At 41.3% G+C, this 27,847-nt stretch overlaps 1 protein-coding gene and 1 long non-coding RNA gene across 12 annotated transcripts in view; one reads left to right on the top strand and one right to left on the bottom strand.

The window, feature by feature from the left end:
* LOC138843420 (uncharacterized) overlaps positions 1–6,131 on the top strand; it is a 38,513-nt gene extending 32,382 nt beyond the window's left edge. The window contains exon 3 of the long non-coding RNA XR_011378118.1: positions 3,525–6,131. This is a non-coding gene — a long non-coding RNA (uncharacterized lncRNA). The remainder of the gene's footprint in view (positions 1–3,524) is intronic.
* MARCHF1 (membrane associated ring-CH-type finger 1) overlaps positions 1–27,847 on the bottom strand; it is a 1,003,118-nt gene that overhangs the window by 154,643 nt on the left and 820,628 nt on the right. For all 11 annotated transcript variants that reach the window (XM_070047277.1, XM_051831701.2, XM_051831697.2 and 8 more), the window contains one exon: positions 21,602–21,652. In XM_070047277.1, coding sequence (XP_069903378.1) covers positions 21,602–21,652 — 51 coding nt within the window. The remainder of the gene's footprint in view (positions 1–21,601; positions 21,653–27,847) is intronic.

Here is a 27,847-nt window from a genome sequence, read left to right as displayed (position 1 = left end):
GGAGAGGGAGTGAGAGGGAGAGAGAGATGGAGGGAGGGGAAAAGGGAGAGAGGGAGTGAGAGGGAGAGAGAGGGGAGAGAAGGAGAAAGAGACGGGGAGAGGGGGTGGAGAGAGATTTTCTATCTGCCAGTTCACACCCCACAAATGCTCACAACAGCCAGGACTGGGCCAGGGCAAACTCAGGAGCCCAAACCCTATCCAGGTGTCCCACATGGGTGGCAGGGACCCAAGTTCTTGAGCCATTGCCTGCTGCCTCCCAGGGTGTGCAGTGTCAGGAAGCCGGAGTCAGAGCAGACCTGAGATTGAAACCCAGGCACGCATATGTGGAAAGCAGGCTCCCAAGGGGCGTCTTTCCTGCTATGCCTAATGCTGACCCCAAGATGTATTTACTATGCATTTCTGATGAAGACCAAAGGTTCATGTTTCCTGTGGGATTTGCCGGGGCAACATAACCTTATCAGAAAAAAAGTCGGTCTGTGTTCTACTCATGATGGCTGAGTAAGGAGGTTATCCCAAAACTTAGTGGCTTAAGGTGATAGCAAATCATTTTGCTCACAAATCTGCAATCTGGAGAAGTCTCAGCAGAGCAAATCTCTTGGCTCCACTGCCCCGCTGCTGAAGCGGCTCCAAGGCCCATTCAGTCATGGATGTGGGAGGACCTCACATGGAGGAGGAAGCCGCTCCTGGAGCACCGCTTCTCTGCCTCCGCTGAACTCTCTGTCCTCTGCAGCCAGGTGGCTTCAGGCCTCCTGCATTCCCACAACCACCTCAAGGCTCTCCAGAGTGCGTGTCTTGACAGATACAACCAGGCCGGAGCTGCATCACTTTTCTGACCTGGCCTTAGGAGACAAATAGGATTGCTTTTACTATCTTCAGTTGGTCAAGGAAGTTACAAAGATATACCTAGACTCAAGGAGGCAAGAGACATATGGCCCTCTTCCTGATGGGGTAGTGTCAGGGTCACATTATAGAAAGAAAACAAGGCAGAGAATATACAAGGGTTCTTCAGAAAGTGTGTTCCTACAAATGTGTTTAAGATTTCACATATGCATGGATTCCAAATTTTTTTTTGCACCCAAATAAACTTTTATTTCTACTTTTTCCATGTACTTTTTGAAGCATCTTTTTTTTTTTATTTAATGAGCATAAATTTCCAAAGTACAGCTTATGGATTACAATAGCTTCCTCCCCCCCGTATCTTCCCTCCCATCCACAACGCTCCCCACTCCCACTCCCTCTCCCCTTCCCCTTCACATCATGATTAATTTTCAATTATCTTTATATACAGAAGATCAATTCAGCGTATGTTAAGTAAAGATTTCCACACTTTGCTCCCACACAGAAACACAAAGTGTAAAACACTATTTGAGTACTAGTTATAGCATTAAACACCTAAGAGTAATTGTGTATTAATTACAGAGTTCAACCAATAGTTTTAAGTAGAATATAAAATGCATCTTTTGTATTGTTGTGGCTTGAAGCATCTTTTATGAATGAAGGCACGCGTAGCAGGGCTGTGCCCCTGAGAGCGCGTGTTGCTCATGTCATGGAGAGTACCAGCTCACAGCCTCTCTTAACACTGACACAGCAGCACCTTGAAAGAAAGCCAACATTTCGGCAACTTTCACAGCAAGATATCCTTGCCAAGTTGTAAGAACAGCACCATTTGTTCTTTTAACCACACTGATCTCTCCATTAGAGTATTTTTGTTTGTTTCATCCCTATTTCTAATTTTTAGACACAACTTAATTTTTCATTTTAATATAAATGATGATTAATATTTCTTATCTCTCTTTGTTACCATCATTAAGTCCTCAGCAGATCATCTCTTGTTTATTGTATTGTCCTAAGTATTACTTTCTTCCAATCTATCCTATAAATTGCTAGTAATGCATTGTTTTCTAGCATCCTATGACATTTTCAAATAAACAGAAAGTTGGAAGAATTATGCAGTAAACATCAGTATATCCAATACCCACATTTCTAAAATTAAAATTTTTTACTTTACCAAATATTTATTCATCTATGTTTCCCTCTATCTATTCATAGACCCATCTTGTTTTTATTATGCATGTCAAAGATGCATGCAGAAGTACACTTTATTCCTAAATAATTCAAAATACACACCATTAACTAGAATTCAATGCTTGTGTACAGTTCTTCTATCAGGCAAAATTTACATATAGTGAAATGCATAAATCTTAAATGCACAATGTGACCGTGACAATTATGAATGAATTATTTCTTAAGCTCCATTTTTATCATGCCTTTCCCATTCTTAAGAAGCCCAAATGGCTTCTTATTGTTCACTAAAATAAGCTGAAACTGTAATAGAACCACATTAATCCTCTAATTATTTTTGAAATCATTCCTCTTTTCTTTTGTAATGTACACCCAACCTAATCCATGATGCTTATTTACACTTCTGTGTGTGTCACTGAAGAAAAGCCAGAGAGAACCGCGGAGGTGATGTGGCACATTGAATCATGGCCAAATAGCTCCCAGAGTGTGGGGAGCAATCCGGACTAGACTAAGTTACTCGAATTAAGACTTATTCTATGCATCTGCTCTCCCACAATATGGTGCTGGGAGAGAAGTGAACAGCTTCCGCACAGCTGCCTCCAGTTCAACTAATAAATTGTAGGACTTGCTCCTGATTGGAGAGCAGCGTACTCGGCGTGTGGGCAGCCGAGTTAGGATTGGCGGAGGAGGACTATAAAGGAGGAGAGAGACTGCATGCACCGGGAACATCTATGGGGAACATCTAGCTGAAGGAACACCTAGCTGAAGGAACACCTGTGCAGCCCCCGAGAAGAGCCGGCCGGCGGTGTGCCGCTCCCCTGCGGAAGTGGGGAATGCGGCCAGGGGGAACTGCCCTTCCACGGAGGTGGAAGGGATAGTAGCCAACCCGGGAAGAACCAGCAGCAATCCCGGGGAGGGCCGAGCAGACGAAAGAACAGCGCAGGGTCCTGTGTCGTTCCTCCACGAAGAGGGGGAGCGACATAATGGTGCCGTGACTCGGATATGAAGTCTAGGCAGGGTTTAGTGTCGTTCCTCCATGAAGAGGGGGAGCGACACCAGAGTTCAACATCGCGGCTCAATACTCAGGCCCTCTTACTAACCTGCTTTAGAACTCAGGGTAAATTTCCTAATGTAGGTTTGTGTTTTCTATTTCTTAAATTTTAATGTCTTAATTGGTTCGTAATAACATGTATAGTAACTACTAGATGCTTGACATATACTGGGCACCCAACAAAGTACACATAGCAGGTGCTCATTAAATATCCTTATTACTATAAATAAAATGTAGCAAAGTTACAACCTTAAGAAACTTGAAATACAATCCTGTAGTGTGCTAATAAAAAATGATTTTCAATAAGAAATGTTTCTATCCTTGATACAAATTTTCTAAAATATAATTCCATTGCATGGCAAGCATTGAGCAAAGATTCTATTTATACTACAGCAAAGTAGCCTGTTTACAAATTACATACTGTTCTATTTCTTTATTTCTCTTCACACAGGAGTAAGTGATCATGGCAAGAGGTAAAGTATATGAAAACATGGATGGATGGAACACGTCTGTTAATATTTTTCCTCAAACCTCCTTCAAGCATACATTTATCAAATTATCTACCACCAGATCTGAGTTTTCTGAATATTTGCCTTATAAATATCTACCCTGATCTCCTTAGGTTAAATGTGGAGCTCAGAACTTGACCCGCAAGTGTTCAACAAATGTTATCTGTTATTCTTGTTATATTTTTTGATTTAGAAAAGAGAACAAGTGAGACTCAATTGACTTAAGAAAGATGCTCATTCATAGTCTATGGCCATGTAGAAAACAAGCATGCTAATACAGCTCATATTGCAAAACCTAGGACTACAATAATCAAATGAAACATCCATAGAATCTTTAAGTCATTATAATTATTCTTTGCAATCTTTTTCTTAGAATAAATGAGTTTCTGCAGAACCTAACTCTATAGTTGGAATCTTGCTGAACCTTATAAAATTACCTGCAGTACGTGGATTAGCAAGTTTTACACAGATTTTCAGTTGATGTGTTTCTACTAGTTTTTCAGATGGGCAGTTACAAAAAGGGGGCCATGCTGCAGCCTGCATCCCATATGGGTGCTGGTTCATGTCCCATCTGCTCTTCTTCCAATCCAGTTCCTTGCTAATGGCCTGGAAAAGCAGCAGGAGATGGCCCAAGTGCTTGGGCCCATGCACCCACGTGGGAGACCTGGAAGAAACTCTTGGCTCCAAGCTTCAGCCTGGCTTAGCCCTGTTTATTGCACCATTTGGGGGAGTGAAGCAGATGAGGGGAGACCTCTCTCTGTCTCTCCTTAACTCTTTCAAATAAGTAAATAAATCTTTAAAGAATAAAGTAACTTTAATTGAAACTGTGAAAATACCAAGAGTTGGGGAATTAAGAAAGCACTTGTTTTGGGACCATGACCATGGGGTTGGTTGTTCAGTCACTCAAGTTCAATGTAAGTTCCAAGATAAGAAGTCACATTCTTTCGAACAGGCACAGAACAAGTACAAAAATTGCTTGCAGAATAAATAGATAAATCACTATTATAGTTTTACCAGCAAAAAAATTTTCCTTCTGGTATATTGAAGACCTGTGATAACCCAAAAAGTGACTAACTGTTCTATTTTACTTTTCTAAAGAGTCACTGAGTCTGAGAATTTCAGTGTGTTGGGAAGGGATGTTTAATGTGTAGGGGTTACAGGTATAGAAGACATAGAGGTCTCCTAGCTCTTCCTTCCCCAGGTGACAGCAACGAAGATGTATTTGTACAGTTTCCCCTTCCTGCACCTCAGTGGAAAGATGAGACAGAAAACAATGCACAGTCATTGAATTTCATCTTAAATTGGTCTATTTATATGTCACTATTTCTTCATACAGCTTTGGTTTTAAATTTTAATGAAATGAGAATCAAATGAGGGAATATGTGATGTGTCTCTGCAGTAATTAGTGAGGAGAGATTTGACAATTATCCAGTTAATCTGATCAACAAAGGCAGCCAAATTGGGTAGTTTATGTCTCAAAGTGGATTTACTTGGCTTAGTCAATCCAAATCGACTATGCACATTAATTACATTAACAACACAGCTGCCAACATTCTCCTCACTGTGGGTTCCACGGAAAGAGTTCAGAAACAGGGGGTGACGAAAGACACAGAAAGGAAATAGAAGACAGCAAATAACCAAGCAAATTCCACTGAAAAAGGCTAAAGAAAGATTCGGTTGTAAAATGAAACAACAAGCGAATAGCCAAGGTCACAAAAAATTAACATAGACAATATTTAATACTCTAAAGAATAAAGAAAAAGAGAAGGCAGCAAGAGCTGGCGCGGTCCTATGGAAACTATGTCAACATATCATCTTTTCTTTCACTGGATTAAAGATCAAAAACTCTTACTTCTTTGGGCTTTAATAAGTCAAACAAAAATACCTCTAATTTATTTGAAGTTTTTGAACTGAAATATGTCCAAGTACTTGATTGATGGGACTAAATGGAATCTACTGTCAAAAGTCTGTCAATCAGCAAAATAAAATTATTTCCTAAAATACAATAGGAGGTGAAAATTTCAAGAGTGCAACCATCAGCTGCCATGTAAGTAAGAATTAAACCAAAACTCTGTAGTTTATGGACCTAAAATATTCAAAATAAAAGCACAAATTTCACATTAGAACTATTTATTTCATTTGAATTAAATTTTTAGTTGAATAAGTCCAGAGGGAGAAAGTATGACTGCTCTGAGCATCAACAGACATCACTCACTCCTCTCGTCTTGAGTATCTTATTCCCATCTATTCTACTCACACCTCTCTAAAATCCCAGAAAACTATTAATTTATGCCTAGTTAGACTCTGGATGTCTGCTCCCATTTCATTAGAGACTCATTATAATGAAATACATGAGTATTTGCAAAAATTAAAAATAAAATCAATGAGATCAGTATCACTAAAAATCAATCCCTTCCATCGGAAAAGAAATAACGGTGGTAAGGCTGCTCTTTGTTTCTGCCCAATACAATATGACAGATGGCCAGCGACCAGGGATGTTTGCGTCCTGGGCGCCACAGAACCATGTCATTCACTCCGAGTTAGGGGAACCAAATCCTGGCTCCTTTAGCTTTACAGTCCTTCTGGAAGGACAACCTCCAACACTGGTACAGTGCCTCAGCAGGGCAACGAGAGGTGTCATTTGCTTGCTGGGCCCATTCACCACAGTGTGTGTCAGTATTCAGCATGTCTTGTTGGGAGAAAGTGGCCTTCACTCAAGCAAGCTTGAATGGCAGGTACCAGGATGTAAGAACTTGCAAATAGTACCACATTTGTCTAGACTGGGATTACTTCCCTACCTCTATTTTTTTTTTTTTTTTTTTTTTGACAGGCAGAGTGGATAGTGAGAGAGAGAGACAGAGAGAGAAAGGTCCTCCTTTGCCGTTGGTTCACCCCCCAATGGCCGCCATGGCCAGCACGCTGCGGCCAGCACACTGCGCTGATCCGATGGCAGGAGCCAGGTGCTTCTCCTGGTCTCCTATGGGGTGCAGGGCCCAAGCACTTGGGCCATCCTCCACTGCACTCCCGGGCCACAGCAGAGAGCTGGCCTGGAAGAGGGGCAACCGGGATAGAATCTGGCATCCTGACCGGGACTAGAACCCGGTGTGCCGGTGCTGCTAAGAGGAGGATTAGCCTAGTGAGCCGCGGCACCGGCCTCCCCTACCTCTATTGAAAATATCTAGGCTCCTTTCACTTCTTCCCACTGAGGAGTTTCAAGTATATTTTCCAGAGCAGTACTGTCTGTCTGATGGGATTTTTTGCTATTGTTGAATTCTGTAGTTAGGCTGTATAATGTGGGAATTACTAAGCACTTGTAGCTATCAAGCACTTGAAATGTAACCAGAGTGATTTTTTAAAATTTTATTTATTTATTTGAGACGCAAAGTTACAGACCGTGAGAGGGAGAAACAGAGAGAAAGGTCTTCTGTCCATTGGTTCACTCCCCAGTGGCTGCAACAGTCGGGGCTGCGCCGATCCAAAGCCAGCAGCCAGGTGTTTCTTCCCGGTATCCCACGCAGGTGCAGGGGCCCAAGTCCTTGGGCCATCTTCTACTACATTCTCAGGCCACAGCAGAGAGCTGGATTGGAAGAGGAGCAGCCGGGACTAGAACGGGGCCCATATGGGATGCCGGTGCCACAGGTGGAGGATTAACCTACTGCGCCACAGTGCCGGCCCTGGAGCGATTGGTTTTTAAAGTTTATATAACTGCAATTAAAATTTACATTTAAATAGAAACCCATGGCTAGTGGCTACCATAATGAACAGTGCGATATCGGATAATCCCTACTATAAATTCACATGTTTAGAATATTTTTTCCCATCTAGCTCCTAAAGACAGTTTTGTTTTTCAGCCTGACTTGGCCTAGACTCTTGGAGGAAGACTTCCCCCACTTCCTATGGGATGGGTAAGAACTATTCATATCACTAGGCATGGGTAGGAGACATGAGATCCTAAACAAATCAGAGTTCAATAATTGATAATGTACTAAAAGAGAGGAAATTTTTAAAATTCGGCAAGAATAATATTGAAGGGTTTAAATGAATGGAAAAGGTCCATTTTTATATATCAAGGTTGTTACTGCCTGTGTTACTTGTTATCTTCGGTCTGCCCTCTCCGAAAGGTGGTTGGCATGGTGTCTTTCCGAAGTCCTTTAGGAGCCTGAACTTGACTGGGCACTGTGTTCAGAGCTGAGCTGTCTACACACCTAGTGATAGGCCAGCGTTCTTCAGCTAGGGAGACTCAGAGTGTGTGTGAGGTCTAAATGTCAACAGTAATCACGTGCACACTGAATTTCAGCTCTACAGACACAGTCTCTCTTCACAACGAATTCTGTTTTCCACTAAAATCGCGCTGACTCTGGACTTCACTGATGGAATGAGCCATCCTCTTAAGAGATTTTCAGAATGGCCATAGAATGCAGATGGATTACATATTGAATGAAAACTATATCCATCTACTGTGAAGTCTGAGGAGCTGAAATGCAATTGATCCTAGCTTCCTAGTGGGCTTTCTGCTCCGGGATGGAGTCACTGACGATGCCCACGATGGAGGTAAGAGCCGTCCTTTGTAGAATGAAGCCAAATTCCCTTGTTTTAGAGATGGAAGCCCTTTCTCCACCAACCATCCAGTTGTTCACTTTATTTTTTTTTATTTTTTGACAGGCAGAGTGGACAGTGAGAGAGAGAGACAGGGAGAAAGGTCCTCCTTTGCCGTTGGTTCACCCCAAAATGGTTGCCGCGGCCAGCGCGCTGTGGCCGGCGCACCACGCTGATCTGAAGCCAGGAGCCAGGTGCTTCTCCTGGTCTCCCATGGGGTGCAGGGCCCAAGGACTTGGGCCATCCTTCACTGCACTCCCTGGCCACAGCAGAGAGCTGGACTGGAAGAGGAGCAACCGGGACTAGAACCCGGCACCCCAACCGGGACTAGAACCCTGAATGCCAGCACTGCAGGTGGAGGATTAGCCAAGTGAGCCGCGGCGCTGGCCTGTTGTTCACTTTAAAGTACATTAAAAAGTACTTCCATGGGCCAGCACTGTGCACAGCAGGTTAGAGCCCTGGCCTGCAGCGCCAGCATCCCACATGGGTGCCAGTTCATGTACCAGCTGCTCCTCCGCTGATCCAGGTCTCTGCTAACGTACCTGGGAGAGCAGTGGAGGATGGTCCAAGTGTTGGGGCTCCTGCGCTTGTGTGGAAGAAGCTCCTGGCTCCTGGCTTCAGCCTTGCTCAGTTCTGGTTGTTGCAGCCATTTGTGAAGTGAACCAGCAGATGGAAGACCTCTCTCTATCTCTACCTCTCTGTAACTCTGCCTTTCAAATAAATAAAATAAATCTAAAAAAAGTACTTCCAACTCTTGCAATTATTGGAAAGCAAAACAACTAAATATTATATTAACATTGAAAGAAACCATGAAATAATTGATAATTGCATAGCTTCAGGAACATTATGACTGAGGAGGAAGTACCTGTGTCCTGCCAGAAAACAATACAAGGTCTCAGACGTGACGTAACAGGCTAAGAAAAGCCAGCTACGATGGTAACAGGTTTCTTTACCTGCTGGGGCTCCTATCAGGGGAAGCTCAGAGTAACCAGGCAGCAACCATAACTTAAGTTTCCTGGGGCTCCCACTGTGTCCTCAGCTGCAGGAGTTCTCTCTGTAAGCTTGACCCTGTGGGAGTGACGGTGAGCCGCATAGCTTCTACTTTCACCCCTTAGTACCCAGATACTAGACTCATTAGAGGCAAAGCACCATTTTTAGAATGTTGGATTGAAAAATATGCTGTATCGTGTGGGATATAATCCCATTCTCCCAGTGTGTCTTTTCTCACACACCTTCAAAAGCCTGTGTGATTGCTGTGCAGGTTGGCAGCATCTGGCTGGTAGGATATGTGCTACGACCATGTCTCATGGTCAGACACCCACTGCCATACCCTTTTTTTGAGTTCTTGGGTTTGAGAGGGTGTATGGCAGACTCCTGTCCCATGCTGTAGATCATCAGACAGTCCGAGTCCTCAGGGTGGGTGCTGACTGACAGAGGAGGAGGGTCTGCTACATGATGGTGACAGGGAGAAATATACTTGCCCCTCAAAGAATATGGTAGGGCACTTCCTTCCCTTGCAGTGTAGTGGCCATAAATGGGAAAATACTGCAACCATGGCCCGATGAGAGCATAGTGAACAGAGACTCCAATCCCTGGGCAAGTCATCTGGACCAGCTCAAGTGCCAGGATAAAGGGAAAGGAATCCAGAAGGCATTGAGCGAAGAGGACGATGAGTTCACTTCGACTTCAGATCAGCAATCAGCGCAGCGCACCTGCCGCAGCAGCCACTTGGGCGGTGAACCAACGGCAAAGGAAGACCTTTCTCTCTGTCTCTCTCTCTCTAACTGTCTAGCTCTGCCTGTCAAAAAAAAAGAAAAAAAAAAGAATATGTGCATTATAAGCTAACAAAACAGAACAGGCTCTCTCCACTCACTCAACGCCTATGTATTGAGTGCATTCTTCCAATCAGCCACTTTTCCAGGTGCTGAGGAAGAAGAACTAAAGTTATTGCTCTCATTGAGCATAAACAAATAAAAATGTAGAGTATGGCAGACTATAATAAAATTCTTAAGTAAAAATCAATAGAAAAAGAGGTATTCCTGCATGATAAGGCGGCATGTGAGTGGAGATGTGGAAACAGCAAGGAAGCCAATTTCACTGCTCTCTGGAGAATGAGCATTTGGGGCAGAAGACGAGAGGGAAAATGTCCTGAACTAAAACCTGCGTCTGAGGAACAGGGCAAAGCAGTGTGTCTGGAGCTGAGCGGCTCTGGGGAGACTGATAAGAAATACAATTAGAGAGATAATTCAGGGCCACATTATGGCTTCTTGGCCAAGGTAAGGATTTATGTTTTACTCTGGGTCCTAGAGAAAGCCATTGGAGGCTTTCCAACAAGACATTACTTGACTTATATTTGGAAAGGATCGTTTTGGCTGTTATGTGACAAACAGATGTAAAAATATAAAGGGAATAATTTCCATCATGTCTTCATCTAATTTCTCAATCTGTTCTCTGCAGAAACTTGGCGGGTCAGACACATGCTGGTAGACCCCAGCATACTTAACCACATAGAAGCACTAATTGTAGCTGCCATGCTGCATGCGAGATCTTTCCTGGAGAGACCCACACCAATATCTGGCACGCGGTAAGAGGCTGTCGATCTAGTAACATCTGTTAAACACACAGGAGGATCAAACCCAGGGACAGCAAGGAAATTTTCATGGTCCTGCCCTGGGAATATGTCATAACACAGACTGGAGGTGACCTCAATTGTCTGAATATTGTCACACATCAGAGCGGTCCATTGTGTTGATGATATCATCACATATAACAAAATCTAATGAACAGAAAGGGCCGATACTCTGAATGCCTTATTAGGACATGTATGTACCAGAGAGTACAAGAAAAATCCCACACATACGCAGCAGTTTGCCAAATCAATACTACTTTTAGAAACTCCACTGGGAACAGGCAAATGCATTCCTTCTAGAATAAAGGAACATTGTGCATCTTATCTCACTATTAGGAAAGAACAGGGTGCTTGGTAGGATCTGAGTTTGAAAGGACCAGAAGCATTGCAGACTAACACCATCACACAGCTCCTTGCCAGCATGTACACATGACACAGAACAGGATGGAAGCCCCTTGCAAGAAATATCAACGATGATGAGATCTAGGTTTCTATAAAATTAAGCTAGAAAAGGCTCTATTAAGAGTCCCCCCCACCCCACCTCCTTTCACAGTAACTAATATATAACCACTACCGTTGTTCCTTGGAGATAATGCGATAAAGACACAAATACCCTAAGACTGTGAGCCATGGGGGCTCGGTTTCTTTTTCTATCAGCCCCTCCATTTGTATGGAGTTTCCCTTTTCCTTACTTCAATCAGACTTGCCCCAAATGGTGGAGTTAGAAACGTGCCAGGGGATTCCAATACAATCCCATCAAGGTGGCATGTACCAATGCCATCTCACTAGTCCAAGTGATCAATTTCTGTTCATAATTGATCACACTGATAGGTCTAAGAGTCAAAGGGATCACATAAACAAGACTAGTATCTGCTAATACTAACTGACAGAATCAAAAAGGGAGAGAACTATCCAAGATGGGAAGCAGGATACACAGCAGACTCATAGAATGGCAGATTCCCTAAATAGCACTCTGGCCTCAAAATCAGCCCTTAAGGCATTCGGATGTGGCTGAAGAGCCCATGAGAGTATTTTAGGCATGGAAAGACAAGACACTCTGGAAAAAAAAAAAAAAGACCTAAATGAAAGATCTCTGTGAGTGAGATCCCAGTGGAAAGAACGGGCCATCAAAGAAGGAGGTACCTTTCTTTGAAGGGAGGAGAGAACTTCCATTTTGACTATGACCCTGTCGGAATAAGATCAAAGTCGGCGAACTCAAAAGGCTTCCATAGCCTTGGCAACTCATGACTAGAGCCTAGGGAGATTACTGACGCCATAAACAAGAGTGTCAAATTGTTAAGTCAACAACAGGAGTCACTGTGTACTTACTTCTCATATGGGATCTGTCCTTAATGTGTTGTCCAATGTGAAGTAATGCTATAACTAGTACTGAAACAGTATTTTTCACTTTGTGTTTTTGTGTGGGTACAAACTGATGAAATCTTTACTTAATATATACTAAATCGATCTTCTGTATATAAAGATAATTGAAAATGAATCTTGATATGAATGGAATGGGAGTGGGAGCGGGAGATGGAAGGGGTGCAAGTGGGAGGGAAATTATGAGGGGGGGGAAGCCATTGTAATCCATAAACTGTACTTTGGAAATTTATATTTACTAAATCAAAAAAATTTTTTTCCAAAAAAATAAAATAAAACTTCACTCTTCTTCCACACTCACTTTGTGTCCAGTCTCATAAAATGTCCCTGACACCAGAACGTGAGCCTGGAATCATCACGCCAGTGTTTTTGCTATGGCAGCATAAACCACACTTTGGAATAATGCTTTGAACCCTCCATGGCAATACTCAGAGGGTTGTGGTTATTTTGGTGGGGGTGGCTAGAATGAAAGAGTTGTCTGCAGTAGTACCAGCTTCATACAAGAACCTCGATGCCTGTGCAATAGAGATGGGAAAGTCCTTCCTACTGGAGGTAACATGATAAGCAAAAATGCAATGCAAATTTCATGTCATGCACCAAACAGAAAATCACAGTGAGAACCCTGGTGCTCTGGGTCAAGGTTCTAGCATTATAGTAGAATGCTACTTGGCCTTACAAGACCAGAGTCCTGCCTACAGACACCAGTTGACCACATGGCTGAAGATTTCCCTCTGGAGCTTAAGAACACAAGTCACATGAGCACTCCAAAAAGTCTATGGAAAGTGCATATGAGGCTAAGACATAAAACACGTGGGGTTTCTGCCTACTTAGCCCCAGAAACAGGTGTTCAATGGTTCTCAAGGTGATTCAGCCCATTCTTAGCACCAAATCTTTAAAATGTTATGCATGAAAAATAAGCTCATTTTTCAAGTCAACTTTTCCAAACTTTTTGAAGCACCCTTTTATTATCTGGTAGGGAGAGCAGCACTTGATTGAACAGTGGATCTTCTCTGTTACGATGAGGCATGTTGCTGCTACATGCCTTGGAAAGTTGGGGGACCCACTGCACTGCTTTGGCATTTACCCACGTCCAGCCTTAACTTCAACTGGGTTATTGTTGCAACTGCAGCCTGTTAAGGACACAGCAATCAGGGTTAATGGTCAGAGATGCTTCACTAGCAAGTTACTTAGACTAACGCAAGTCACAACCAAGAATGAAGGCTGTTTGGAATCAGTGCTGGAAGATGTTCAATTAGTCATGGCTTGGCAGTTGCAATAGGAAAAGCTCACTCTGCCAATTCATGTCTTTAAATTTTTCCTCAGAAGTCATGAATCATCATGATCTGTAAGAACCCATGACCGAGTGGACTAGGTCCACATGGACTATGGCCGTACTAGGGATGGACCCTAGTTCATACTGTCAGTATTCCACCATGTCCCTCCCGGTCCCTTTCCTTGTTGGAATACACGCCCCCTTCAGTGTTTGAGCATTTATATTCCTCAAGTTCTACAACCGACTCTGGAAAACTGTCCAGCTTGCTTCCTGGGCAGTTTCCTTGTGTGCGGAGACCAGCAAAGTGCCTTTGAAGTTTTCATGAATGACCTTGAGCCAACGAACAGCCGTATCTGAGGAATAAGGAGTGGGGAATTCACTTCTTCCTCTTTCCTATGCTGTTTCTCTCGCTCCTTTAATTAACTTTCCTGGACACACTCCCACAGTGAATCATTACAACAAATCCTCATTTTGGGGCCAGCAGTGTGGCACAGTAGGCTAAGCCTCTGCCTGCATGCCGCTGTCCTGTATGAGCACTGATTCGAGTTCCAGCTGTACTACATCTGACTCACCTCCCTGCTAATGCTCCTGGGAAAGTAGCAGAGGATGGTCCAAGTCCTTGGGCCCCTGCACCCAAGCACTAGCCAGAGCTCTTGGCTCTTGGTTTTGGCCTGGTCATTGCAGCCATTTCGGGGAGTGAACAAGCAGATAGATGGAAGACCTCTCTCTCTCTCTGTCTCTCCCCATCTGTAACTCCGCCTCTCAAATAAATGAATAAATCTGAAAAAAAATCCTCATTTCAGGAATACACTATTTGACTATGAAATTCATAGCAGAGATTTGGTCTAAAAATGTGTATTTGAGAATTGTTGCACACTGTCCGTATAGAGTCATGAGACTAAATGAGATTGTCCAAGGACTGAATGTACATAAAATAAAAGCCTTAGGAAATAAGATCTTAGACTTTCTTAATTGGACTCCGTCACCTTTACTAATGCAACTAAATTTATACACATTTACTCAGACTTGATCTAAGGGCAACTTTTTTTTCAGGCTCTGTGGAAGTACTCAAATTAGTCCAACTCGTTTCCAGTTATTTCCTAATTATACCTCCTACTTTACTTCATCAACCTATCAAAGGCACCCTCTAAAGGTACGTACTCTGAGGGTCTGACTGATTTATAGGTCCCCTGCATAAACAAACCAAGATGGATCTCTCAATAAATCAGAGCATTAAACACCTGTTCAGAGATGCAAATGCTTGGCTCAAGTTCAACTGAAAAATCCCCAGTATATTTTGCATGTGGGGAACACTTTCACCTTGACCTTGCTGGAGAACGCTTTGGAATCTTAAATGCAAACCTGGCAAACTAGGGAGAGGTGAAAATTTACAGAAGTAAATTTACAAAAGTAAAACTGAAGTATGTATTTGCCTAAAGGAAAACACCCCTTAAAAAGCTGTGCTCCTTATAATGTCTTGTAAACAGTATATCTTCAAAGAACATTTGTTGAATAAATTGTATTGATATACCATGTATCTTCATTTATTAAAGAGTGAGCCAGGGTACACAGATTAGACAAAGCTTTAGGAATAATATTTTATGAATTATATTACCATCTTTGCCTTAAAATTATCCATTTCTCAGTAGAGACAAACTGAACAATTTAGATAAACCTTAGTCAAGTAAATGAAATCTAGAGAATATAATAGGAAATTATAGAAGTGAAGTGAAACATTTGTTAAGGTGGTGGACGTGAGTATCTTTTCATAAATAATTTGTGAGCTATTTCCCACACAGACCAAAAGGCAAAGCATTTTTATTTAAAAGAAAATTCTGTTGACTTGAATAGGAACACAAGGCTTTACTCCCTTTTGACTGCATTTGAAAAGTTTTTCTTGTGAAATACAAAATATACCATTGCTAGTTGAAAGTAATGGCCCTTCACCCTACAGAAAAGAAAAGAAAAGGCCAAATTTGGCTAATTCTTTTTTCTGTTGAAGAACCTATTCGTGAGCCGAATGTGTGTTGAAAAGCAGCAATAAGAAGCAATATCAAAAGCAGTTTTCAAAAAAAAAAATAACAACAAAGCGTTGAATAAATGAATGCTGCTTTGGCTACACTTAAGATATTCTGACAATTTCACATACATTATCTTAAAGCTTTATAGTTTTTCTGTAGCTTGTGGATCATCTTTAACATACCCAAGACACACAAAACTTAGGAGAGTAAGATAAGTGGGAGAGAAAGAAAAATTGGTCACAGGTCTCTTTTATATTGCCTAAAACAAAGTGAAACATAAAGTAATATACAAAATAGAATCATCCAAAAACTCAGAGTATAATTGCTGTTAAACAATAATAAGAGTTAGAAACGTGCCAGGGGATTCCAATTCAATCCCAGCAAGGTGGCATGTACCAATGCCATCTCACTAGTCCAAGTGATCAATTTCAGTTCACAATTGATCACACTGATAGGTCTAAGAGTCAAAGGGATCACACAAACAAGACTAGTGTCTGCTAATACTAACTGATAGAATCAAAAAGGGAGAGAACCATCCATCATGGGAAGCGAGATACACAGCAGACTCATAGAATGGCAGATGTCCTAAACAGTACTCTGGCCTCAGAATCAGCCCTTAAGGCATTTGGATCTGGCTGAAGAGCCCATGAGAGTATTTTAGGCATGGAAAGACAAGACACTCTGGAAAAAAACAAAAACAAAAACAAAAACAAAAAACCTAAATGAAAGATCTCTGTGAGTGAGATCCCAGTGGAAAGAACAGGTCATCAAAGAAGGAGGTACCTTTCTCTGAAGGGAGGAGAGAACTTCTACTTTGACTATGGCCTTGTCGAAATAAGATCAAAGTCAGCAAACTCAAAAGGCCTCCATAGCCTCGGCAACTCATGAAAGAGCCTAGGGTGATTACTGACATCACAAACAAGAGTGTCAAATTGTTAAGTCAACAACAGTAGTCACTGTGCACTTACTCCTCATGTAGGATCTCTGTCCTAAATGTGTTGTCCAATGTGAAGTAATGCTATAACTAGTACTGAAACAATATTTTACACTTTGTGTTTCTGTGTGGTGCATACTGTTGAAATCTTTACTTAATATATACTAAATTGATCTTCTGAATATAAAGAGAATTGAAAATGAATCTTGATGTGAATGGAAGGGGAGAGGGAGCGGGAGATGGGAGGGTTGCGGGTGGGAGGAAAGTTATGGGGGGGGGAAGCCATTATAAAAAAATAAAATAATATATGGAACTTAGATACAGAAGTAAAAACTAATGATATAGTTTTTGATGCTCCATAGTAATTCAACATTATTTATCCCATGTGTGGAATTTTCATATTCACAACAGTGAGATCATGTTTGTAATGTGCAATGATGAATGGCAAAAGTACGGATGCTCAGTTTCACCCATACTCATGAACAGTCTCAGGAACACTGACGAGTTCTCTCCCCACTTCTCTGTGTTCAATCCAGGTAAAACTGTATGACTAAAGACGAGGTATTCTAGTATTCAAGATTCCATTCCAGAGGTCGCCTCAAAATTATTTTAGGTGCCTTCCACTTGTCTTCTATGTTTTATAGCTTCCCTGCTTGTTAACCTGCAAAATACTTTCCTGACGGTTGATCAACTCTCACCCATTCTTCTAAGAAATCTTTTGGGGCTGGTGCTGTGGCATAGTGGGCTAAGCTTCCGCCTGAAGCACCCACATCCCATATGGGCTCCAGTTCTAGTCCCGGCTGCTCCTCTTCCAGTCCAGCTCTCTGCTATGGCATGGGAAAGTAGTGGGGGATAGCCCAAGGGCTTGGGCCCCTGCACCCATGTGGGAGACCCGGAAGAAGCTCCTGGCTCCTGGCTTTGGATCAGCCTACCACTGGCCATTGTGGCCATTTGGGGAGTGAACCAGCAAAGGGAAAACCTTTGTATCTGTGTCTCCCTCTCTTTGTTTCTGTAACTCTACCTCTTAAATAAACAAATAAAATCTTTTCAAAAAAAAAAAAAAAGAAATATCTGATGTTTCCTGTCCCAATTAAATAATTAAATGGAAATGATCGCTCTGTTCCCTTTCCTCTTAAGGGTAATGTGTCCAGGGTCCCATTGACATGTCTAGGTTCAGTGTTTTTTTTTTTTCCTAGAAGAATTTATGAATGAGAATAAAACATAACTATGATTTATTTTTTTTCATTTTATTTTCTCAAGATTTTCATCTACTTATTTGAGAGGTAGATTTATAGATAAAGAGAAAGGGATAGATAGAGAGAAAGATCTTCCATCCACTAGGTTACTCCTCAAATGGCCACAATGGCTGGAGTTGGGTGGATCCAAAGCCAGGAGCCAGGAGCTTCCTCCAGGTCTTCTCCCACATCGGAGCAGGGACCCAAGCACTTGGGCCATCCTCTACTGCTTTCCCAGGCCATAGCAGAGAGCTGCATTGGAAGAGGAGCAGCTGGGACCTGAACCAGCACCCATATGGGATGCTGACGCCCCAGGTAGAGGCTTAGCCTGCTATGCCACAGCACCAGCGAATAGCTGGGCTTTATTACATTGAAAAGACACAAAGCAAAATCAGCAATAGGGAGGGGCATATTGGGAAAAGTCCAGAGGAAACCAGGAGTAAGCATCCATAAGTTTACCCCTAGTGAATCACACAGGATGTGTTTAATTCATGCAGCCATGAGTTGTGACAAGATGTGTGAAACCTTGTCCATCAGGAAATCTCATTGCCCAAAGTATTTACAAGGGGCTGATTATGTAGGTGCCCATCGCCTATCAGAAACCAAAATTCCAGACTTCAGAGGAAAACAAGTGCTTAGAAACAGTCATGTTTGCAGGTCAGGCGCTGCTACCAGCCAGGGGCCAACCTTGCCAGCAGCCCTCTCCATGGAGGGAGTGTCAGAGCTGTTACGTCAACTCTTTCCTGCACATACAGTTATACAACTCTCCTTAATTTATATTTAGATGAGTATAGGTCTCATCTAAACTCTTCCAGAGGAAACTTGCTGAGGTCAGGGTAGGAGTTTTTTTTCATTACCTCATCATTTCAGCTAGAACTAAGTTACGGATAGGAGATGCTCTTTAAAACATCTGCAGGAAGTAGTCACGCAGCAGACTTAACGACACGAGGACAATTCCACCCCCCTGTCTAAGACGCAGTGCTCCGTGCTTGCTGTCTATTCTGCCATTTATTATATTTTGATGATTTATTTATATATTTATTTGAAAGGGAGAGAGAGAGAAAGAGAAGGATAGAGAGATCTTCTATCCACTGATCACTCCCTAAATACCCACAACAGCTGGAGCTGAACCAGGCCCAAGTTAGGAGCCAGGAAGTCTATCCTGGGCCACCTTCCACTGCCTCTGCTAGGCATGTTATCAGGAAGCTGGATCAGAAGTGGAAGAGCTCAGACTTGAACTTTCACTCCAATATAGGAAGCAGGTATCCCAAGGGGTGCCACAACACCTGCACCTGCAATTTATTTATTCTGTTAAAAAATGTACATATAATAGACTAAGTCTCAAACCCACTTGTTTATGATGAGATTGAGCACTTACTGGATGCTGTCACTGAGGTACTAATGCTAAGAATCCCACAAAATAAAAAAACAGTGTTATAAGCAATACTCTTAAAGCTAGATCTTTTTACATTGTCTCCTTTCCCAGATACGGTAAAGAAAGTTAACTAACTTTTCTAAGAAGGTGATCTAGTATTCATGCTCTCGATTATTGTTCTAACACCCTGGAAAATTCAGTCTATTTTGACATAAAAAATTGTTTTGACAAAATTAAAGAGAAAAATCTGCGTTCCACTTTTAATGTTTCCTTCTCTAATACTTTAAAAGTCAAAGAACTCCATCATTTCTAGAATTTGCCATTTCACACTTGCTAGGTGATGTGGGCTTCATAAATAGTTCATTGCTTAGCGATTCATGAAAAAGTAGTGAGGGCTCAGCACTTGTGACTGTCACCTGAACACAAAGGCAAACCACGTTGGCCCAGATGAACTACTTGTGTTCACGGAATTGGCTTCTCCCTACCAGCGTCTGTAGCTGAGTTTCTGCTGTGGTGCAATTAAGTTTAAGAAGAGAGCTTCTCATTTGTCTCCGAATAAGAGCATATTTTTATAATTAGCTGTCTCCCACATAGGGAGACCATTAATACATATCAGAACCTGGAAGAAAAACTTACAGAAGAGAAACTACACTTCAGATTTTTTCATTTTAAAAAGACTCAATGAAAAGGCTAAAAGCTATAAACAAGATGCGCTATGTCAAACTCAAGTAGCAATTTAGAAATGCAGAGGTGATTCCGCCGCTAGATCACAGAACAGTATTTGGTGAGGCAGAGTTGGCTGTCAGTACTACTGCCAAGTTTCCAGTCTGTAAGTTATTCAACGTTATCATTCAAGTTTAGAAAAATGAGGGTGTTCCGTGGCTACCCGGGAGGCCCTCTGTTTTGGGAGTAGAATGACAGATGTTTGAAAGGCGTTGTCCTAATTTACACAGTCGGGAGAAATGACTCATGATCCTCCTCTCCACGTCACAGTAGAGACTGCTTTGTCCCAGGGAATCTGAGTGCATGTCTCAGGGTCACATCAGCAGGAAGTGACAAAGCGGTGACTTAACCTCAGAGCCTCGCTCATCAGAGTCCAGACTTAGTAAGAACAGGGCTATTCACTAGACATCGAATCTTGGATATATTTACTATACATCGAATCTTGGATATATACTGACACCCCTGGAAGATTTTGGGTCCGGTTCTGGTTTGATCGTCACACCATGCATATATGTACTGAACATCACACCAATAAGTACAATCATTAGGTGTCAAAGTATGCACTCTTAATCTCTGAATGTCATCACTGGAAATGCTCAGTACCAAGTACTGAGGTGCGACTCCCGACATCTCTCATCTACAACTCTCACATCTCTGCGTGTCTTACAAGCCCTTGCATTGGCTGCTTTTGTTCCAATCTTTTCAAGTATGTTTGTATGTGGAGGGGTTGCAAGACAGCCACGTGGCCTTGCGAGGGAGGAGTGGACAGGCAGGCAAACTGTGTGTGTTAGATGTATTAGTGCCCCCAACGCTCAGGCGTCTGCTCCTGTACCCACCCCAGAGTGTGCACACAGCTCTCCCGGCCACTTGCCACAGTCCTGCAGAAACCGGGCTTGGGAAATCCGGGAAGAAAATGCTGCCGCTCGGGCTCCTGCTGTTCTTCAATGAAGAACAAAAGCTTTTGGTTTTCAAACCAAAACACATTAAAAACAAAAGAGCTCTTTCAGTTGGAGGCGGATCCAGTTTCTGTAATGCCTGCAGTAGATTAGCTTTTTGGGGATGCTTGGTGAGGAAATTACACAAACTTACTAAAACAAAGTCCAGGAATGCGCAGGGGTTCTGGGGAGTGAGGGGCCTGTCAGGGAACTTCCACTCAGGATGACTCTGTCTTGGTCCTAATTACATTTTTGAACGTCATAATTTTCCATTTTGACAAATGGCTCCAAATTACTTTTCATTTTACATAGCGCCTAATTTCGGAGAATAGCTCTTAAATTTTGTTTTCTAGGCAAAACAAAAGTCAAGCTTATTTTTCCTAAGCTATAATATCCTCAATATTCTGGTATCTTGCTTAGAGCTTTGTAGTCCAAGAGTGTTTTTTTTTTTTTTTTTTTTTTTTTTCATTTACTGACTCTAAAGCCTAAATATGACCAAACCAATGTCTTAGATTAATTCCCAACACCTTCCCTGTGACAACTGTCAGGTCACAGCAGAACTCAGCCCAGCCTCCTGAAAGATTGAATCCGTGGGAATTGTATCATGAATGTAGGACGTATGTTGGGTATGTGGAGGTTCTATGTGCTTGACATGTGCAAGGAAACATATTTGGCATTACCCTCAGAATAGCACAGTATGTCGTGCACACAGCACTGAAGAAGGAGAGATAACTTATCTTTGTTCACTGTATAAAATCATTTTGTCACTAAAAAGTTTGAAATCTTCTAAGCCATTAGCAATTTACATTTGTGAACTGCTCACCAGGTTAACCAGCTATGGGTTAAATATTGAAAATATTTCCATAAATCTTGAAATACAGAAATCAATAAACAAGAAAGTGAATATGTTTCACCTACTTTTGAAATGTTGCTTGATCGACTAGCAGACCGCCCTGGAGATTTGTCATTCTGAAAACAAAATGAGAACCACTGATTAAAAGAGAGTATGGCAACATTCTTTACCAGTGAGGGCAGACTTGTCAATGCTCTCTGGGAAGTTCACCTAACAGCTCTGCTAACTGCTTGTGGAGAATGGCTTTTCTCTTACCAAACCGTGTTTCTCTAACACATATCAAGTACACTTCTGAAAGTAACGTGCGTGTTCATCAGGCTGAGACTTATTCCTTGGAAATGACTAATTCTAAAGAAAATGCTGTGCAATTCCTCTGAAAACAAAATGAGACCATGCAAGTAAAACTCACCATTTCTCTGTTTGCTTTTGCAACAGGAGTAACTTCTGATTATCTACGTCGGTTAATATTCCATCCCAGGTACAAGATACACGTATCTAACTTGTGTTAAACTGCATTTACCTGATTTTCTGGTTATTTTACATCTTTTTAAATAAACTTTAAGATGCCTTCTAAACAGTGAGCATAAGCATTTAAAATTTAAAAATGTTCTGCAACTTAATTCCATCAGTTCTTACCACATCAAGAATTTCCAAGTTAGCAGAGAATAAGCATGGAAAATGCTATTGAATAGTTTTCTCCCCTCCCTTCTTCCCTCCCTCCCTGCCTCCCTGCCTCCTTCCCTCCCTGCCTCCCTGCCTCCCTCCCTCCCTCCTTGTTTCCCTCCCTTCCTCCCTCCCTCCCTCCCCTAAGTATCACACAGTCTGAAAGCAGAGAAGCCTAAGGAGTTAAGCCCTCTCCTTTGGAGCCCACACACATTCTGTTCCTGCAACCACAGAGTCAGCATCTAAGCAATGGGCAGCCCTGGGGCTTCCTGACCGGCCCACGTGTGGGCTTGCCTGTGTCACTCTGCCAGTTACCAGCAGGTGCATGGCTCACTGGAAAATCAGCATTCATGGGTACCATGCATTTTGTATGCAGAAAGAATTACACCTCTTCTCCTGCAGAGCACATATTGGGAGACTGGCTCCTGGTCACCAAGAATCCGAAGAATCTGAGGGAATGTCACTGAAGCACCTGGCCACAGCAAGGATCCTTGTTGTGTGTTTTTCTTCTACCTTCTGGACTCAGCCTTAAACTAAACTGGAGTAGACACCTGCCGTGCTCCTTGACAGAGGCGGTCTTTGAGAACCAGGTTAGAACAACCCGGGGGTCTGCCACGGCCCACGACGGCTGCCTGACAGGGTTGGCGAAGCCCGGGGATGACAGGTCTGGCCGCTGTATTCTGCAGAAACAGAGCCGCGCCCCGGGTCATGCTTAGGCTCGCGGATCTTGGCTGCACAGCGATTCTTCCGTTAGACGCAACATCTATCTCAGTGACCCCGGGTGCCGGCGTGGAGCGTGTACTACAGACGGTGACGCGTCCCCACGATGCGATTAGTGGATTAGTCACACCTCCTACTGGGGCCAGCACTGTGGACACTTAATTTGGGATCAGAAAACCTAAGTGATCTGATCCCAAATTAAGTGTCCTATTTTCCTTCTTGTTTCTTTTTGCATTGCTTTTCAACTCACTTTCCTAAGTAGTATTCTCAAATACCATGTGAATATACACAGTAATGTGCTGGGATGGAGAGAGGCACTTTTCTCCCGACATCTCAACTCCTCTGCTGGTGACTAGAACGCAAAATCAACCCATCTTCCCTTTTCTGAGAAATTTAGGATTTGGACACATTACTGTGTAGATGCATAGGGTTTGGGGTAGACTGGCTGTAGTGGCTGCCATGTTATGTTTTTTATATTTACATGGTATTTGAGAATACTACTTAGGAAAGTGAGTTGAAAAGCAATGCAAAAAGAAACAAGAAGGAAAATAGGACACTTAATTTGGGATCAGATCACTTAGGTTTTCAAATTCAACAGAACTCGGTGGTGTTTTGAGACAGAATAAGGAGGGTTTGATTGCCTTCATCATTGAGAATACCCAACACAGGGATATAATAAGTAGATAATTTACATATTCCTCATGGAATTCTCCAGTTGAATGGGGTGGAAGCAACCACTTGAATATTTAGTTTACTGAAATATCATTTAACAGGAAATCCATTGATCCTATTTCTTATAATACAAGGACAGAAATGAATGTAGGCAAAGATCAGCATTTTCTCCATGGCTCAGTTCTCTACTGTTTCTGTGCCAGGACACAGAACAGGCGATAACAGCAGGTAAAGGAACACAGGAGGCAGAGTGGCAGGCAGTGTTGTTGGGCAGACGGTGATGCCAGAGAGGTTGAAGGGCAGACAGCCCTGTGGCGGCGCACAGACAGCTCTGGCAGGAGTGTACCATCGGACATGCCAGAACTTGAGTTTCCTTATGACTGGCACAGGGATGGTCTTGGGGATTGTTACAAAAACCAAGTCAGTTGTAACTAGCAGCAGTTCATGAATTGCAAGGTTGTAACTTTTCTATTATCATTCACAGATAGAGGACACACTGAGTTTCCCCCGAAAAGTCAGTCTGAATGTTGACAGCGATTCTTAGAGGTTGGGAAGGGTTGGGGGAGAGGTTAGAAGGAGGTTGGAAAATGGGTACAAAAGCCCAGTCAGGTAGAAAGAATAAGTTCTTGTGTTCCACAGCACAGTGAGGTGACCATAGTTCACAATGCCCTATTATACATTTTATTAATAAAGAGAAGAAAGGGGCACAAAAGTGTCAAACATAGAGTGATGATGATGACAGGGAGACAGTAATTACCCTGATCTTATCAGTACGTATAGTATACATTTATTGAAATATCACACTGCACCTTATACGTATGTACAATGATTGTTAATCAAAAATTTTAAAAAATGTTTACAGAGATGGAAACACTAACTGGAGTTGATCGTTACACACTGTACACAAATGTTGAATTAACACACTAAACCTCATAAATACGTATGACTAAAATAATTAACAATCACAATTATCATTGCAGGCTACTGGAGTCATGGTTTTCACGTAAACGTCTTGTTGTCTATATCTTTCAGTTCAGCCTCTGCTGTGGATTTGATTTTGGCACGTACAATGTAACAGTGAAAAATCAAGATGTTCTCTACTCAAAGGGAGTAAAGAAGTAGGTTCATCTTGCTTTTGAAGCAAACTACCAGAAACACTTCCCGTCTTGGAAAACTTCCAAAGCAATCTGTCCAATTTGCTACTAATTAATTGGGTGGCTTGTTCCATTACTATTGCAAGGACTTGTTCTTTGTATATTAGTCAGTGCAGTTGTCATACTTCATTTTAATCAGTTTAAATTGAATACTTTACCTTACATTAAATATAAGCTGTCTCAGAATCTAACACAACCTACTGGTACCAAAATTATGGTGACCTTGTAGGTCAATAAAAGTTGGAAACAGTAAGAGTTCTTGTCAAGGCTATATAAAAAGTATGGGACCATTAAGTGGTAATGCTGGATCTTAGCACATCACTCACATATGCAAAGAGAAGGGGGGAAACTTGCAGTTTCATAAGTGTATTGCAATATTTTCAAGATCTTACTGAATTTTGGCTTGACATGAAGATAACTGATACTATTAGTTTGCTTTGTGGTTATTATTATTATTTAAAAATTTGTTCTTAGTAAATATGACCAGGTTTTTATAATCCACAAAGAAAAATTGATTACCAAATGAGAAAATCATGATCATATTTACATTTTAACATATGTTTTTTTGTTATATCTAAGACAAGCAACAGTTCCCTTAAAATGTGATGAATGTTTAAAAATACAAAATATAGGGGTGGGTATTTGGTACAGCAATTAATTCAAAACTTGGGACACCCACATTCTATGTTGGAATTCCTGGTTCAAGTCCTGGTTACTCCACTTTCTTTTCAACTTCCTGCTGAGGCTCACCTGGGGAGGCCACAGCTGATGCTCACGTATCTGAATTTCTGCCACCCAGGAGAGGAACCAGATTTGTTTCCTAGCTCCTGGCTTTCGCCTGACTCATCCCTGGCTGTTGTAGGTATTTGGGGAGGAAGCCAGCAGATGTAAGATCCATCAGTTGATGGACATCTGGGTTGATTCTATATCTTAGCTATTGTCAATTCAGCTGCACATTTCACTCTTAAAGTTAAGTACTTTGAAAAGAATTACAAAATAATTAAGCTTACTATAAGACTTACTAAGGAAAAAGTAAAAATATATGAGAAAAGAAACATACACAAAAATATAAAAGAATTCTACATGAATGCTATTATAACAAATTGAAAAAATTAGAGGAAGTAAATTATATTCTAGCAAACTAAAAGTCCTGGAATGAATTCAAGAAGAAATGGAAAAAATTGAAATACAATTAGCCAAGGGGAGTTTGAAAAAGTGAACAAATGTCTAAGTGTCCCAAAAAGGATAAAGACATAATGATTTTACAACTGAGCTGTGTCTTTTCTTAAATTAATATATAACTCCAATTCTACTTGTACTGTTCTCATAAAAGCATAAATTTACCTAATTCATAGTATTATACATTTTGAAATTAAACCACAAACATGTTGAGATTGTTTCCAAAAAGGAATAAAGAAGGAAGAAAAAAAGGGAAGAAAGTCATGACCTTATCCTGTCTAGGACTGCAGATGCAAAATATCTCCTAGCAATATTGGCACAGAACTGAGCCGTTTCATATTTCTTATATACTTGCTGTATTACACAAACGTCTCCAAGGAATAGAGTAACTAGGATGTATTCCAAGTATTTCTTTATCAGGAAATCTGTCAACATAATTCATTAGATCAATATATTGAAAGAGACATTCAGATGTTGTAATCAAATGCTTAAAAATAATTGAGGAACCTTATCAGTCTTATTCTAATGTAAGTTCCAAATAAAACAAGAATTAAAGGAAATACCTTAAAAAGATAAAGACAACATTCAAGAAATCAGTATCAACTACCACTCTAGGTGGCCAGTTGCTGAAACTATGTAAACTGAAGAAATCTCATCAAGGATGCTTGCTCTTGCTATTGATTTCACCTTGTCTTACAGGTCTTAGTAAATGAGAACGTGAAACTAGTTCACTCGGTAGAAAAATACTGACAAAGAGGCAATAAAACAAGGTTCTCTTACTGACCATATATTACACAAATCCCCATCTCCTCAGTCAAAAAAAGAAAACCACTGTGGGTTTTGCAAGTTCAGTACAGTGGTGAGATATACGATAATTACATCATTCCAGTATTTGGTAGGTTTCCTAAAATCAATTCTTCCCTTCTTCTGCATTAACAAAGTAACAACAGAATACACATTTTCCCAGTGACCTTCTATCTCCCAGTATTCCTTCCATTACAGGTTGCTTAAGACCACATTCCCAGAGCAGAGCTAACAATTATCATTTTCCTGCCTGTAGTGTAAATCACAGATCCTTCATAGAATTTCTTCTATGCTTTTTTCCTGTGTCTCTGTGCCGGAGTGGTAGCTATCAAAGCAAGCAAGGAAACCAAGCATCAGCGTGAGGAAGAGCCCTCTGCTGACTTGGAACAGACACCTCGAACTCTCAGCAGACAGAAATACACTTGTATTCCTTTTGGATCATTGTGTTTCTGGATTTATTTATATCAATAGACCTGTAAAAGAAATGCTACAAATCGATAGCTTTCTCTCTGCAATAATTATCCAGAAGTGCAATAATGAAAACAAAACTGTAAAACACTTAGGAATAAACAAGAAAACTGCAAAATTCTATTTAACGATGTAGACTATAAAATTACATTAACAATATAACTATATTACATACTATATACATTAACAATATAACTGTAAAACTATTCAATAATGTAGACTATAAACTTCAGAAATCTAACTGAGGAGTATAAATCATGATTTGAACGAATGACAGCACCATTCTTTCATGGGAAGATAATTTCACAAAATATAAAGCTTCTAGAAATTGACACACACTCATGTAATACAATTCCTATTACATCTCCAATGGATTTGATTCCCTCTGTTCTAGAGAAAAAAAGGAAGTTAAAATGATGTTAAAGAATATATACAAATAAGGAAATGCCAGAGAATAGGCAATAAAATAACACAGAGAAAGCAGGACTTCTTATTAGGTCAATATGGCATTAGCATAGGAATTAACCAAAATATCAACATTATCCAGAATAGGAAATCCAGAAATAGCTATAGAATTTCACATATAACAAAATTGGCATTTCAACTCAGTACTGAAAGGATTGTGGCTGTAATACATGCTGCTGAAAAACT

Source organism: Oryctolagus cuniculus, chromosome 8, assembly GCF_964237555.1.
Source record: "Oryctolagus cuniculus chromosome 8, mOryCun1.1, whole genome shotgun sequence".
Taxonomy (NCBI): domain Eukaryota; kingdom Metazoa; phylum Chordata; class Mammalia; order Lagomorpha; family Leporidae; genus Oryctolagus; species Oryctolagus cuniculus.
The sequence above is the reverse complement of the archived record's forward strand: the minus strand, read 5'-3'. Positions and strand labels throughout refer to the sequence as shown.